General features: G+C 44.1%; 1 protein-coding gene across 1 annotated transcript; it reads right to left on the minus strand.

Moving 5' to 3' along the window:
• Positions 1–2,044: 2,044 nt before the first annotated feature.
• On the minus strand, positions 2,045–6,197 carry egr1 (early growth response 1). The gene is made up of 2 exons (XM_084944420.1): positions 5,472–6,197; positions 2,045–4,648 (listed from the first exon to the last, which is right to left on the minus strand). The coding sequence occupies exons 1-2, from the start codon at positions 5,680–5,682 to the stop codon at positions 3,315–3,317; spliced, it is 1,545 nt and encodes a 514-aa protein (XP_084800546.1). The 5' UTR covers positions 5,683–6,197; the 3' UTR covers positions 2,045–3,314.
• Between the last annotated feature and the right edge of the window lie 10,836 nt (positions 6,198–17,033).

A 17,033-nucleotide genomic window follows, 5' to 3' on the forward strand; every position in this document is an offset into this window, starting at 1 on the left:
TCCATTGTGAGTTACAACAGAGTGAAGCCACAACGCATCTGCACTCCCAAATCCTCTTACACTCCTCTCTCACCTCCCTAAAGAGAACAGGCCCAGTGCGTGAGCTTTGATATGCGAGGAAGAGCCTTGAATCAAAGGATGTGATGGGATACACAATTCCCTAATACATTGAGCAATATTGGCCCGTTTCTCTTTCTAGCATTTTGGTTTTGGACTGTGACAGAGTCGCGGCACAGCCTCCCCCGTCTGACCAAAACTGGTTGAAATACTGTCTCCTAACACGAGAAAGGACTGAGAGAAAAGCGCCGCGTGTGGTTTTCACATTGAGTGAAGGACTTTCCTAAAAGCAGGGTAATATGAGAAAGTTGTGATGCAAAAGCTGCTGAATGGCTTTTTTTTTTCTTGCAGCCAAGAACCAAAATAATTCTGTAAACAATGACAGGAAATGACAGATTCTGGGATTTTAAGCCACACAAGGAGTTTCAAGATCTGCCTAAAAAAAGGCTAGATATGGCTCTGAGTGAGGAACATCATAATTTAAACATCAAGGTGTCTTAACTCAGCACAGAGACCAACCACAATGCTGATTTGTGTTTGTGTGATTTTCTGCTGCACTTTCAAATATTTATGAAAGTGTAGCAGCGGTGCAGACAATATCCAAGAAAATGGACCATTGTAACTTTATAATGCATTTTTTTTCTCCTTTAATTTTACACATAATTCAGCTTACACACACACACAAACACACACGCATAGTGTCAGCAGAAGTGAGGGTGGTGGACGCCGAGCTTAAAAAAAAAAGTAGAATAGAACAAAAGCTGGTAACTTGGCATATTTTGCACACTTGCACAGCGTGAAGTAACTACAGTAGTTTGAGTCGTTAAAAGATGTCTATATTGCACAGAGATGCCTGCGTACTGTTCACGCACAAATACCCACACACCGATATACAGACACGCTCATCAGACCAAATTTGGAAATTTGGTATCAGGAGACCAATTATCTTAATTATTTTCCCTTTCCCTCCATTATTCTCCTCTACTTGTTTTCCTGCTTTCTATTTTAGCTGTGTTTGCATTTGTGAGTATTTTGGTTAGTGCATTTCACAACACAAAATTACTCCAAAGCTCTGCGAGAGGAGGGATTGTGTGTGCATGTGAGTGTGTGTGTCTACATAGGCTAAAAAATCCGGGCTGTTTTATTTCCATACTCAAACATGTAGCAAGAGTTCCTTGCCTAGGGAACAGTGGCAGATGAGTAACGATGGTGCGAGTAAGCTGTTATTATATTCTGCTTGAAAACCCAAAGAAACAGCATTTAAACCTTCAGGGCCATTCTGTTCAGCTGCTGCCATGCAACAGTTCAGACTAACCTACACAGATATTGCCCAATTGTGTGTTACAGCTCATTCACTATGAGGTGACAGCATCTCGCCAACCACGGAAAGGAAGGTAATTATATTGTGATGGATTTCACCTGCACCCCATGAAAATAACCCCGTGCATGTCTAAGCACAGCTGGTTTCAGACATCCCTACCTAAAACTCATTTCGCCATCATTGTACAGACGGGAATATTTTTTCTTATTTTTTGGTCTTTTGCTAAAAGATCAAATTGCTTGTAGGCTGTTTAGTCAACGGTGAGGGCCGGCAATATATCCTAAAATCTAAAAAGAAATGGAAATTTAGATAAGCTGGGTATCTTCAAGAGCAAGTGGGACCTAGATAAGAATTCCTCATCTTCAGTGTTTATAGGCATGGGAGTCATGGGTTAGCGTTATCATTAATAAGAGGGTTTGAAATGGAGACTTTCCACAAGATCATGCTTTGCAGATTTGTCCTTAAATTAAAGGGCAACTTTCTGTGATGTAAAGCTATGATGTAAATCCACTGATAATCTGCCAGCAATTAACATGTAAGCTGATGAAATGTATACCATTTAAGCACGAGCATCATGCATGGCAAAATCAAGAGTGGAGATTTGATGCAATGAAGATGGCCTGAAGAACCAGTAAAAATGTTCAAAAATGCACATGAAAACAAATATACATATATATTCAGATTTTTATTTATATTTCATTTCTGGAAGGATATCTTGTACACCAAATATCCCGTTGGCAGTTAAGCGCATTCAATGTGTTTAGAAGCCAGAAACAGTCACTTGTTTTAACAAACACAATTACAAAATAAAGATAAACCACAAAATAATGAACTGCATGTATATAACATACAAAAGAATCCCATGCCTACTCAGTAGGTAACTTCAACATTCCAGCTCTTGAAGATGTAGATATTTACATTTCAGTTTTACAAAAATAGACTTTATAATTTTTATCCTTTTTTGCTTACATTCTGATAAAATGAAGCGGTGCCCTCGGAGCTCGTCCCTTCACTCCCTCTGTGTACATTCTGTAACAAAAATAGTCCCTCAACCCTTAAGGCGAGATGCTGTGCATCGTCTCTCGCGCTCAGCCATGTCACACAATCAACAAGGCTTCACAAAAGGCACCAAATAACAGGAGCGTTTGTCTTGTTTAAGTTTTTTTCTAAAAAAAAAAGAAAATGTTTTTTTTTTCTTTTCTCTGTTTTTCCATATAACTGAGCGATATGTCACATGTGAGAAAGAGAGAAAGAGATAGTACCAGTGGATGATATTTACAAACAGAAACGAACATCACTCTTACTCATGCTTGAATACTTAAGTGCGTTTTTTTTTTCTTCAAACAATGTCGAAACGTATCACAGCATCATCACTACATAATAGAGAAAGTATGTAGAAAATATGGCCCTGCTCACTTCAAATAATACAATGCAAATATGCAAACAACTGTTCACATCAGTGGTACCAAAGAATGATAAAAACGAAACATGGCACATGTACAATATACATATATGATAGCTTATGTATATCATTCATTGTCTTTAGTACTGTATGACCGCCTGCAAGGACGAACATGCCTCTGTACTTCAACTGCAGGCGATCTGTTTGTCTCATGGTTATTGTGTACCTATAACAGAGACTTGCCAGTTTCTCTGTCTCCAGAGTCCCATATGCACTTGAAGTGCTGCATTTGTTTTAGAGACAGAAAAAAAATCCCTTTTCATCTTCTATTGTCTTTGCCCGGTCCTTGACATGTGTCTTTTTCTCTCTTTCAGGTAAATCTCAAGATTCACCTAACACTGCACAGGGAGCAGAAAAGTGCTTTTTGGAGGGGGAAAAACAAAGTCCTTTTGATGCTGATTTCTTTCCCCTCAAAAAACCTTAAGGAAAGAGAGGTACGGAGAGACTAAAAAAAGTTCTTGTCCTTGCTCGTTCTTAGCAGATCTCGATTGTCCTTGGGGAAAGGGTGGTCTGCATGTCTGGGAGCGGGGTGGGGACGGGGGAGCTGTAGATGTTGGATGCCACTGACGAGGGGAAGGAGGAGGCCACCTGGGATTGAAAGGTGCTTGACATGGACACCGATGGGTAGGTGGTGGCGACGGATGGAGATGGGTAGGAAGTGTGGACGGGAGAGGAGTAGCAGGAGGTGACTGGAGAGGGGTAAGAAGACACTGGAGAAGGATAGGAAGTGATGGAAGAGGGGTAGCTGGAGGGAGGTGAGGCTGCTGAGACCGGGGCTGCTGTTGCGACCACTGCTCCCACCTTCTCTGCTTTCTTGTCCTTCTGCCGTAGGTGGATCTTTGTGTGTCTTTTCCTCTCGTCACTGCGGGCAAATTTGCGTCCGCAAATCTCGCAGGCAAAAGGCTTCTCGCCGGTGTGAGTACGGATGTGCGTTGTCAAGTGGTCGCTGCGGCTGAAGTTACGCATGCAGATGCGGCACTGGAAGGGTTTCTGACCTGTGTGGATGCGGATGTGACGCGTCAGCTCATCAGACCGTGAAAAGCGCCGATCACAGGTCTCCACGGGGCAAGCGTACGGCCTTTCGTGGGGTGGCGTCTTGCTTGGCCGGGTGGGGTACTTGCGCATGCGGCTAGGCTTGATTAGCTGGGACTGGTAGACACTTTTTAAGTCCTGGGAACCAGTCTGGGTTGCAAAAGCCTTGATGGTAGAAAGAGGAGTCAGGGAGGGCTGGCTTGACTGATTCTGGAAGGGCTTCTGGTCAGGAGGGACCAGGCTGATCTCTCCCTGCTGCTGAGGGAAGAGGTAGTCAGGAATCATGGGCACAGGGAAGCTTGTGCTGCAGGTCTTGCTATTGGGATAAGCAGGGGGTGGGTACTGCACTGTTCCAGCTGAAGTGGGAAAAGCCTGGCCCTGGTCTGGGAAGATATCAGAGTTGGAGCTGGAGTAGGTTGGGGCAGCTGAGTAGATTGGGTTGGGTTCACTGTGGTGAATCGAAGAACTGAGGCTGGAGCTCTGAGATGAGGACGAGGAGGTAGAAGAAGACGAGGAAGAAGAGGAAGATGGGACTGAAGAGGAGGAGGATGAGATGGTCTGTGAGGCTGCGGAGGAAGAGCTAGAGCTGGGCGCAACATTGCTTATCAGCCCAGAGAACAGGCCCAAGATCGGCTCCGCCCAGAGGCTGTTGCTGCAGGTGGTGGCGGGCTCAAGGGTGAAGCTGCCTGTATAGGAGATGGGGGGCAGCCTTTGGGTTGGGTAGGTCTGCTCCACCACTGGCTTCTCACAGTTGAAGGGGATATCAGGTAACGTATCTGCAGGGAGCACAGAGAAAGCAGAGACATAAATCAAACTGTCAATATCCAGAGGGAGGGAGAGGGAATCCTGCCAGAGCAGTGGACAGTGTGTCACCCCTCTCTCCTGTCACAGATCAGACAGGTGCCCACACAGAGAAACATCCTCAAACTAAACTCTTTCCCCCTCAACCCTAGAACTTTGTCTATCTAAACAGCAACAGAAGCCGCATGCTTTCTAAACACATTGGCTCAAACTCTCTCAATCTTTCTTTTATTTTCCTACTTCCTGTCTTTCACAAGCTCGAGCACGCACTCACACAAGCACAGCGTTCGGATTCCTAAAACCCATCACAGAGCCAGAGGCGATTGATCATCGAAACTGCAGTTCAGCCGTTTTTGGAAATGCAATTTGAATTGAGCTGTAGGAGTGTTGAGAAGCATGCAGTGGCAGAGCAGAGTCTGAGTCTTTAGAGACCTGACAAGGATGTAGAGCTATCAATAAATTAGTGTTAAGTAAGGTGTTTTTATTTCTCTGTATTTAGTTTTAACAGAATTATAATATTAAACAATAGTGTTCAGTGAGCTAAAGGGGAAGACTGCAAAACTACATGCAGCAGACTTATAACTAAAAATCTTAAATGTCAACTTAAATCAAGCATGACTGTTTAATCCAGTGAAATAGCAATAAACAGCAAACATAAATAATATTTTTATAAGTTGCATAGCTGTTTCTGTCAACTCTTTCTTGGTTCATTATAGCTCTACAGATGCGTTTAATTCGGTTTTAAATGCAGCATAAACAACCAGAAGCAATAGAGAAAAAAAAATCTCCAGATCTTACCTCCAGCGAGGTGGTCATACTGGTCTCCTGGCTCCCCGGAGCCAAAACCGGCACCTTCTGGTGCAGACGCAGAGAGGAATGGGGTCCCTGCAGAGCTGAGCATCATCACCTCCTCCAGCTTAGGGTAGCTATCCATGGGGGAGTGAGAGAACCTCAGGGGCTCGGAGTTCTGCAGGGCTGGGAGAATCATCTCAGTCTTGGCTGCAGCCATCCTCTGCTGGTGCTGAAGCTGCAGGGCTGAGACTGCGCTGGTGGCTGGTGTTGAGTGCGTGGAGGCTGGGCGCACGTTAGCAGAGCGGTGCCTCGCAGGTGGAAGGAATCACTTAGCCCCGTTCAGGGAGCGCTGCACACTTCTTCTGATGCCGAGGAAGATGCAGCTTTTCTGTCTTTAGTCCGTGACTCTTGCTCTCCCGTGGTCCTGTCGTTGTCCGTGTTTCTCTTAGAGGTGAGTAAAGATCCACTTGTCTTTTCGGAAAAAATCAAACGTCTCCTTTATACTCATTCCCTAAGATTCATCAAAATTAATCTGTTGATTAATTTCGACTTTTTGTAATAAATTACTTCTCCAATTCAGGCTTTTTACCTTTTTGGATTGATGTTGTTTTGAGTTGACGTTTTACTTTTTAATGTGATTTTTCTGTCAGTGAGATCTATTTGTTTGTCTCTCTATCTCGGCTCTAACTGTTGCTCTTGTGGGCTCTCAGGGCTGTCTATGAGCCGAGAGGTTTCCCCGCTCCTTTTATACGTGCTTTGTGACGTAGATGTCCATATTTGGAGCATAGGAAGCCCATATTTAGGCACTGCAGTGGAGGACACATGACGCTGGCCTGGGGGGGGGAACAGAGAGGAGAGACTTTATATTAAGCTCTAACAGTAAATTGTGAAGACAACGCCGCTCTTCCTCTCTCCCGAATCAATGTATCTTCATAGACAGCAGCATTATTCTTGCGCTCTCCCGGTCGTCCCATAGATTTGATTTGGATTTCCCATCTGTGCAGCAGGCAGCGCTGCTGCCGGAAAGCCCTGCTCCGCCGTGCCTTATAAGGTCGTGACTACATAAGGACCTATTCCGGTGGGTTTCCATTTCCCCTGTCCTTATTTGGAGCTTCCTTTGGCAAAGCCGATCGCTGTTTGGCAGCGAATGAGAGAATGGAGTGCAAATCATGTCCAACGCTCACAATAACTAATGTCAGCGACAGAATTACGGTCCTGTGTTTAAAAGCGCAGCTTAACTCGCGGTTCGCCTGTAACCACTCTGTGAAACAGACGAACTGCGCTGCGTGGACCGAGTTAGTGTTTAAACAGACGCACAGAGCAAGCCAAAAACACGACGAACGCTTTTTAAACACAATCCCAACAACTTGTACAACAATTTGGGTCCAAAACACGCAAAACCCAACTGCAACACCAGCTCACGCACAACTTTAACGCCCTTTTTTTCAACAACTACTGATATTTACGAGTTGCATGGACGAGCGTTTCTCTAAAACCTCTGCTTAAGGACCTATTCCGGTGGGTTTCCATATATATATATATATATATATATATATATATATATATATATATATATATATATATATATATGTGTGTGTGTGTGTGTGTGTGTGTGTGTGTGTGTGTGTGTGTGTGTGAGGACAATTCTCAAGCAGCGGTCTGAGAATTAGGAGGCTGCAAACTGCTGGATGGCAGCAAACTTCTCCTAAATTAACTTTCCATCTCTTTCGGCGGTGTCATTGATTAATGAGGACAGATAGGTGCGGATGCTGACGAGGTACGGGGCGATCTATCTAATTGAGGGGTGTCCCCTGCTCAATATTCAGGGAATCTCTCTGCCACTCAGCGGCCTAATGGGCCGCGTTAACAACATTGTGCACAGCTGCCAGGACGCCAGCGGGATACCGATGTTACCCCGGCTGCTCCAACTTCGGCTGGGGCTCCTGCACTCCTCGGTGGAAGCTGACGGGAAATCGATGTGTTTCTCTTGCTGCTGACTGGATCTATATGTGAGCAACCTTATTGGGAAATATCGTGGGCAGGAAACTTTGAGGTGGTCCAAGAGAAGGAGAGGGAGGGAGAGAAAAGATGCTGCCGATGAATATAATTTGATTTACATTCAGGGTTTAGTGAATAAAAGGCATTTGAACCAAGTTTAAACTGCCCCATCCAGATGCCGCTGTCACAAGCATGCTATCACAATCGGACTGATTGAAAAAACTGACATAGATCGATGGATCGATTGATGTGGTAACAAAACAATCATTCAGGTACGCACAACTGGCGTTTGGTCTTTGCTGGATTGCATCCCCTTGCAGGCATTTTCCATTCAGCCTCTGGCAAATGTCTCTGTTTACCCCTATTAGAATGATAGCAAAATTCTGTCATATATTATGAATGATCTGGAGCAGGGGCTCCTTTACAAAATCCAAATATGCCTGGAGTAGACGGCGCAGCTGGAGAATGTGTAATTCTGTTTATTCATCCAGATACTGGACGTATAAATCTAATACATTTTGAAGGTATGTGGCAATGCGTAGAAAAAAATGCTAGCCTGTCACCGTGCACACACACAGTTAACGTTTGGATTTAAGAACAAGAATTCTCCTCCTCCATGGGCCTGTTACTTTGACGATAAAAGACCAGGAGACAGCCTACAATGATGGTGAGTTACACAAAATGATTTTAAATGTGGCAAGGTGATGATACCAAATCTAAACTCCTGTCTGCATCCACCACCGCTGTCATGCATCAGCTACCAAGGTCGATAAATTTGTGGAAAAGCAAAGAAGAAAAGAGCAGAGAGCAGCAGATGAGAGAACTCATCATCTGATGACAATGTAATAAAATCAGGTTAGGGAAAACTCTCAGAAAAGTAATAAAGTAATAAAGATGATAAACAGTTCACAGTGGTTGTTTGGGCCTCTCTTCACTCTGATGCATGGAGGGGGTGGAAGCCAGATGCTATAAGGGCAGGAGAAGGAGAATTAGTCTACGTGTGTAGATGCTCAGGATCTGTGTGTACTTTTGCATATTTGTGTATGTAGGTCAGCGGTTTCTTCTCATCGGTAAGTTCAAAATAACTGCCCACACAAACCAGTCAGAGGAGTCCTCACCTGATCAAACTCCGGTGACCTATGAGGGAAAAAAAGAACTAACATTACACGCAACAGTCATGTCCCTGTCTCCCACACACACACACACACACACATACACACACACACACACACACACACACACACACACACACACACACACACACACACACATAAGCATATCCTGCACGAGCAATGGTTAATATTTAACCATGCCCTGATTTGAAAGGAAAACACGAGGAAGTAGGTAGATGTGCCAAAAAACAATAGAAAGAGCATTCATGAAGAGGAGTTGGAACAATAGAATGACAGGGAGGTGAGCGCAATAAGTAAATATGTGAAATTGAAAGAATCCCAGGCAGGTGGAGAAAAAGAGATGAAGAAGGTGGGTAGGAAGATAGAAAAATAGAAAATGAAAGAAAATCCTCTCACCCACGGTATCTATGTGGGAGCAAATATCAAGCTTTGTGTTGGCATTTTTCAGAACCCAGTGCCAGGCAGTCAGTCAGGTAGACAGGGAAGCCAGGGAGGCAGGCACTCCCACTCCTCCATCACATCGCCTCACCTCCTGGGCTGCCCACACCGAGCCGTGGTGCAATCCCTACCCATTAGCATACAGGTGTGCTCCCCTGATGGGCGGACCAGGATTAGAAGGTGGGTGATGACAGCTACTGAAGCCTGGATGTTACACAATCTGGCAGAGGAGACACGAGGGTGGGAGGGGTAGTGTAATGACACAGAGAAGAAAAAAAGCGGGTCCTGGTTATTTTGGAGCACAGGATCATAGTTTCATAGTTTTATTTGAGCATGTGGGAAAGTGTGTGTGTGTGTGTGTGTGTGTGTGTGTGTGAAGGGGGGCAATTTTTTATTATGATAAAAATTAGATGTGGCCTGGATGTGTTATATACACAGCCAGAGTTGATAATTAAATGGGAGAAGAGCGGAGGCCTGATCGTCTCGGGCAGAGTGACAGGCTGAATATTAGCCCATAGTCACACAGTGATGGGGAGAGAAGCTGAGAACATGATAGGAGGCTATTTGATAAATGTCATTTTTCTCTCAAAGTTTTTTTTAAAGTGACATCAACAAGAGTATGCCTCCCTGACCTTTTTTTTTTTAACATGTAGAGAGAATTTGGACTAATTGACACGCGTGACAAGCCAAATGGCTCTAATGGGATTCTGGAAACTGCCTTTTGCCTTTTGGGGAAGACATCCAGCAACGTGTGTCTGTTTAAATACTTGACACCGTCACTCTGTGCTCCAGTCATCATAAACCTTGGCTTGCTTACTGAAATCTAACACAGCCCATGACAATACAATGCAGAAGATTACAGCACACCACCTGTTGCTACTCTGAAACAGTTATGCCCCCCCCTTTTGAGAGGATTTCAGGAATGCCAGTGTGGAAGGCAGGCTCTGTGTTTAGCGGCGAGACTTTAAGATCACAAGTTTTCTTTTACTATGGGAGCTGACCTACTAAAGCTTTAGGCCCCAGTGATGTTTGAAAAACAATCTGCTCACTCTCTCAGTCAGTGCAAGCATCCCTCCTTGTCATATTACCCCGCAGGCTGTGGAGCAGGAATGGCTGTGGTGTATCACGGAGAAAGAGAGCTGCGGCATCCAATAGCTGCTCCATCTTCATATCCGTCTGCTGCTGCCTCGTGAAGGTGGAAGGTGACAGAGCGACAATTACCAAAAACATCACACAGACACCCCCTCCCAACCCTGTCATGTGCCCCAGAGGTTGTGTGTGACTCACAGAGGACCCAGCTTGTTTGTTTGATGCTTATGACAAAAGAGCTGACCCCTGACCTTTCAGCTCCGGATGAGTCACCGGCAGCACACTGAAAGTCGGGGCTTCCCCACACTGTGCAGCATTCACAGCAACGGGTAACATTTAAAGGTTGCTACAAAACGCTTTCTTGTGCCATAATCCGTGGGTGACCCCAGCATGCTGACAGGACCGATGGATACAAAAAAACAGGTCAGCTCAGTATTCATCATCCACAGCGAAGAGGTTCTGTTTGATGAAACGTTATAGACTCGAGAAGCTTGTGTACATTAGTTTTTCTGATCAAAATAATAATAATTAGTGACTTCTGATTTGACTGCTTGGAAAAAAAATCTATTCAAAGTCATATTGAATTGACAAAAGGCACCTGTTGTGCTGTTATTGACTGTTGTGAGATCGGATCCAAAAAACCTTAGCACAAACTGTACCTGAGATAACAACTGAAGGTAGTTGCTGAGGTTAGCATCTAGACTGCAAATATCTGCTGGAAACATTTCTTTTTCCTTTCCAGTGTTGGAAATTAAGTAAATACATATGATTTCAAAGTTAAGTTTTTAGTATAAACAGTGCACTTTTTACCATGCACTCTATTTAAAAAAAATGGAGAAACCTTTATTAATTTTTGCTCGTTAATACGTTTAAAATGCACCCATCCTCTTCAGTCACTTTATGTCATGCAGTTTGCAGAGAAAGAAACCAGGCAGAAACCAAATTTATTTCAAGTTTACATCACACACTGGGTTAAAACTCCTCATTCTGGCTGATTAACTGAGCTGGCTGGAAGTGCTGCTCACAGTGCTGACGTCTTCACATGGGCAGAGAGACAGACAGGAAGAGACGGGGAGTGAGGGAGGCAGAAAGATGTGGCCTCAGCGTCCAGACTGAAAAGCAACTGATTTGTTTTCTTTAGTGAAGATGTTTGGGCGTGACTCGTGGCACACGTACTCACAGCAGACAGAAAACAGAGTCGTTTTCATTCCACTAAAAGTCTTCGGCTTTTTGTCAGGAGTCTAAACTTTGCTTTAGTCCGCAGTCTGACAGGGCTCTTCCCGGCCACATCTGTTTCTGTGGAGGAGACGCTTTATGCAGTGTGGGTTTAATATTGCGTCAGACGGCCACACCGTCATCCCGCTCACTTCTTGGACCTTCACATTTATTGAGAAAATGGCAAGAAAGGGGAGACGGTTTGGTTTTTATCTTCTCCTTTCCAGAACCAAGAGCTAAAAACACATTGCCTGAGCTACTGAAAATTTGGTAAACTTACCTTGAAATCACACCCGTCTCTCAAAGGATGACCTCTCTAAACCCATTGTCACGCAAACAGTTAAAGCACACACACACACACACAAACCTTTAAGTTATTCTCCAGAGTTTATTTGAGTTTTTGAGTCAGATCAGAAGTTGCCAAGACAAATAGTCTCTTTGAGTCCGATGGCCAAAGCTGTTTCCAATAACTTGCTGTGAAGTGAAAATGACAGTCTGAGAGAGAAAGAGAGAGAGTGAGGGAGACGCAGACACATCCGCTCAGGTGAGAGTTATTTGTTTTTTGTGTTGGAGCAGAAGTGAAGTGAATGAGTGGAGAGGGTGAGAGGCAGGGAGATAAATGAGTGAAGAGAGATACAGGAGCAGAGGAAGTGATGGAAAAGAAGAGCCAGAAAGCGACAGAGAGTGAAAGCGACTGTTAGTGGGTTGTTGACAGGTGAGCCTGAGGGCAGGCACGACGGGCTGATTCAGGTAAAGCCCCTCTCCCTCCCCCTTCCCACCTTAACCCCAGCCCTCCCTCCCCCCCTCCCATCTATCCCCAGCTGGAGACTGCCGATGTGGGATAGCCTACAGGGCTGGGGAGACAGGTCTCCATCAGAAAGCCCCGCAACCCTTTGCAATCACACAATAATCATTTAACTCAGAGTGCTGTGTGTCAACAGGCATGACGGCTGACGAGGCAGACAGACAAGACGACAAACAACAATAACTGCAGCGGCCGTTGCAGAGAAAAACAAATGAGAAAATAGAAAGAGGGGCGAATGAATAAATGAATATCTGTCAGAAGCATTTGGCTTACGGGACAATGGTTTTTTACAGAAGTCTATGCTCGAGGGCCAAATGTCACTTTGGGTCACTTAGACTGAAGATTCAACAGCACATCTTGTAAACTCAAACCCCGCTGCAGCCGGAGAAGAACACATCTTATGTGATACGTAATTACCGGTAATCTAATTTACACTAATGCTTTAAATTATCCATTACAAATTAAGAGGGTCAGAGTTGTCTCCACTTCTCTTTACGAAAGGCCTTGAAAAAGACTGGCAGTGCGGGTTAATGGCGCAACTGGATTAAGGAGACTAGATTCATACATAATGCAAGCATTTACCTTAATGGGAGAAACGTGACTAGTGAGCCGTGTTTACATTAAAGGAGGGTGAGAGTTCAGCCGAGCTGAGGGAATATTTTTCTGCCTACGCTGGCGGCAGACAGTGTAATGAATTTCTATAAAGCGCACTGCAAATAAAACTAAAGACACACAAAGGAGATTGCATGTTGATGGTTGTCGGGCGATGCTGACAAGGAGAAATGGGTGAGGACGCTGTTGAAACTTGCAGCGGTGCACAGTCTGGAAAGAAAACATCCAGTAGCCTGACGCTGAACTCCAGATCTTAAAAACAAAACAAAACAAAAAAACGTACCCACAATATCATGGAACAATGGACCTCCCTTGAACCTGGGCTTTTAACACGGGCATAAAGAGGAGCGATCAAACAGGAAGTGAAAAGTTTGAAATAGTTTTATTGCCACAAGAACTGCAACAAAGACAAACACGCTCCGTTATTTGTCCTGCAATCTGAACACACAAACGCACGTGGCACATCGAACGCAACCTCGTTTACACAGGCGTGATCGTGTCCAAGGGCCGACACGACTACATGTATCCACAAGTGTGTCGACAGCACACACCCAGCATATAGTCTGACATTCTCCTGGCCACAATACACCACACAATTAAAATAAATCTTGTACGAGGGCCACATGGTGCTGCCTTTCTTTCTTTTTTTTTCTAACAAGGGAACAACTCCATAGCAACACCAGAGAAATGTTTACTTATGAATATATTTGGATTTGCACTGTCGGAAACATAAACAGGCTTAGTGTCATAATTTAGTTAGGAACAGGAGTTGTCTTTGTATTGACTTAAAGAGTCAAAGAAAAGAAAATAACGTGAGCTGGAAAGTCATGAACTTCCATTTTTCTCGCAGTGGGATTGTGACAGTGTGTGTTCTCATTACGAGCACACCGACAGCCCTCCGTGGGTCTCACTCTCTGAGTTTCTCTCTCCCCCATCTATCTCTGCATTCCCAGACAGCTTTAGCAGTTCAAACCCTCGCACTGCGGCATTGTCACACACTACACTGGTTGCCATGGAGAAATAGTCCTCCTGGTCTCCAAGGTACCCGAGTCTATTGTCTTTGGCTTCTTTATTTAGATGAAAACATGATTTGTTGGAAGGGATCTACTTGTTTTTTCACTGCTTCTCTTTGCTGCTTTCCCTTTCTTCTTCTTCCTCCTCACGCGCATCAGTGTAACGTTGCATGATGTGCATTGTTTCATCCTTCTCCTTTCCAGGAGTTTGACTACGCGCATGTGTGCGTCAAGCTCGTCTGATGTTTTGTAGCAATTAATTTCAGTGTGTCTGCATGTCAGCGCCCCAGGAGGGGGGCTGTATAAAAGTTTTCCCCATTGCCACAGCTCTTGCCAGGGCTTATAATTGCCTTCTATTACCAGGGCTGGGTGTCACAGTGCCTGCCTGTCTGTCACCAAGAGACTCTCAACTAACGACAGATGATGAGGCAAAGGAGTTGGAGTTTTCTTACTGCCGCTCTTTTTGGCAGAAGAGATAATACAGGATATATATATTAGGCCAGCGGTTCTCAAAGCAGGGGCCAGGGACCCTCAGAGGTCTGCAAAGCGATTTGGTATAAATGATAAAATTGGGCTGTGATGTTATTAAGTGCAGATAAACACACGTAGACTAATTTATAGCAACAACTTGAGCGTACTGCATCCATTATATTTAGCTCCACAAAAAACCTTATACAGCTGTGTCACATCATGTCATGCCATGAATGCAAATAGCTTTGGCAATGGCAATGAGAACTACAAAGGGCATTAAATATATGTTCGTAACTGGTTCTTCTTAGAGAGAAACTCACTCTTAGAAATCTGCAGACCACAAAACACAGAAGACAGAACCACTGGATTATGAAGTAAGCAAGAAAGTGTGATATGTGTATGCTCCTGGTTGTTGTGTTATGCAAATATATCACCCACAGTGATTTCTGAGCTTTTTCTGCTGCAAAAGTTGATTTGGAAACACTTATGTAAAAGCCATGCAGTCAAAAACAACAAGCTTAAGTTTAAAGCAAAAAAAAGAAAGAAAGAAAAAAGAGTTAAGTGATTCTAACGTGGCTTTAAAAGCAGCTGTGAGAGCTTACAAACACTTACAATCAGCCAGCTTTAACCTTTGACCCTGTTTATTTGCATGTTTCCAGCTCCACTCGCAGCTGTCACCAAGCTGCTACTTCTGTACTTGCTTGCAGTGCAGCTGAAAACCAAACAGGAAGTGACATCACATCCGTTGCTCCGTGAGTGGAGCAAGCGGCTGATGGGTGGAAAGAGGAAGTAGACTGTGTTTCGTTCTCATTCAGTGGCTGTGGCTCAGACGTCCCAGACTGTGGTCTTGTTTAAGGGCAGCCAGACAAATAAAAATATCTAATTTAAGTCACTTATCTGCTCAGTCACATAAAGTTTCCCTTTTACTCTCAGATGGCGGTCTTAAAACACCACATATAACATTTTTTATAAACATTCAAATCTCCTGAGAAAGACTTTCTTGAGCTGTGACTCGCTCATTTCTGGTACTTGCTTTCTTGCATGTTTTATAAATTACTGACCTTAACTCAGTGTGTTTCCCTCGTCTAACTCAGCCATTCTGTTTTATCACAAACTCAATAAGCAATATTTGCTTTAATTAACTATGAAGTTGACACTTTTAAACCAAAGTTTTTTCAGAAAGTGGAAGTAATTTGGATGGAAGTGTGTGTTTTCCAAATTCTCTTCTGAATCTACTGAATGTAACTCTTAATCTGAACCTGTTAGTTTACTAATACTCCTACTTCATGTTTTTGTTTTTTTCTTTTTTTTTTTTTCTGTCATGCATGGTGATGCAAAGGTGGAAGGAGAGGTTTCGGAAACTGTGACGCGGTGCTTCGTCAGCGCAGGGTGCAAACCAGGGTAGGTTACTGTTGTGTGCTGCTGTGGGAGAAGCGTGCAGCGGCTTGTTGTTCTGGCACGAAGGCTAAGTGCTGAGTGAAGTGGGTGCAGGTTAACATGCTAAGACAAGCCAAGTCAGTGTTTGTCCTGCCTTGCTGACATGTATCACGTTTGCACACCTACTGTTTTTTCTCTTTATCAGTTTCTCGTATCTTTCTGTGCTGAAGGATTTAAGCTTCTACTAAGGGAAAAAAAACCCAAAAAGCTAAGAGTAATAAATCTGGATCATATTATAAATAGACTTGGTCTTTTAAATAATTTCAGATAAGGCATGGATGACTCCCTTTCAATCTCTGAATCCTGTAAGTTTTTACAAGTGTCCGCCCACTTAAACCTGAACAATCCTCTCTCTAGATTGAGCAGAAGTGTTTCATCATCTATTTGTTGCTTTGATGATGATGATGATGATGATGGTGGTGGTGACAATTATGCGATGATGATGATGGTAGTCTGACTGGGCTTGGATAGAGCCACAAATAGGCACAAATTGTTTTTAAAAGCTGCCTTCATTTCTCATTTTCGGAATGGGGAACCAGAGAAAAATGAGTCAGAGCAGATGTGTTGAGCTGCTGAGACAGCAGACGCTGATCTGGGGTCAGTTCTACAAAATGGTTTTATAGGGAAACAGAGTCTATCAGGGTTAAATGGAAAAAAATGGTCCAATTTTTGAGTTCCGATGAAGGTTGGTGTGTAAAGTGTTTAAAAAAAAAAAATTAGAAAAGGAGATGACCGACTGTGAGAAGAAAAAAATAAACCAGGAGTTCTACAGTACAGGCTGTTGGGAAAAATGTCCACATGGACACACACACGCACGATATCACTCATGAGTGAACGAGGCAGCAGGAACAAGGGGAAGCAAGTGGAAGTGAGGGGAGAAGGAGGGGAGGACTGTGGGAAGAGAGGCAGGAGGGAAAGAAGGTCTGGAGTGAGTCCAGGGGAACTCCAGACTTCTGTTACCCAACATTCTCTCTCAACAGTGGCTGGGAGACTGCTGCTGCTGCTGGTAGAGAGACACAAGGCCCAGAAAGTGAGCAGCCACACACACACACATTCAAAATTCACATAAAACCCTTACTCCTTGATACACACATATGCTGCCGTGGCCGTGTCACCATAGTAACACAATGACCCCGGCCTTACAGTTGCACTCCCGAGCCTGATCTCCTGCAGGGTTCTGAGGACGGGGTGGAGTAAATCTGTCTATTTTTAGCTGGCTCACTTTTTTTTGTGCTGATGACAATAAGACTTTCTCCAAAGTCCGGTTTACTTTACATCAGGCTATCCAAGTTCCATGTACATCCACATGGTGTGAATTAGGGATGAATGTGGGAAAATGAGAAAATGAAGAGAAGGC

The sequence above is a fragment of the Perissodus microlepis genome, chromosome 2, assembly GCF_051167445.1.
Source record: "Perissodus microlepis isolate ML-2025 ecotype Zambia chromosome 2, ASM5116744v1, whole genome shotgun sequence".
In the NCBI taxonomy this organism is placed as follows: domain Eukaryota; kingdom Metazoa; phylum Chordata; class Actinopteri; order Cichliformes; family Cichlidae; genus Perissodus; species Perissodus microlepis.

Bases quoted from the DNA above. Each gene is read 5' to 3' on its own strand.
- egr1 (XM_084944420.1), bottom strand. From the start codon at position 5,682: ATGGCTGCAGCCAAGACTGAGATGATTCTCCCAGCCCTGCAGAACTCC. The intron at 4,649-5,471 runs GTAAGATCTGGA...TGCTCCCTGCAG, and splicing joins GTATGACCACCTCGCTGGAG to ATACGTTACCTGATATCCCC.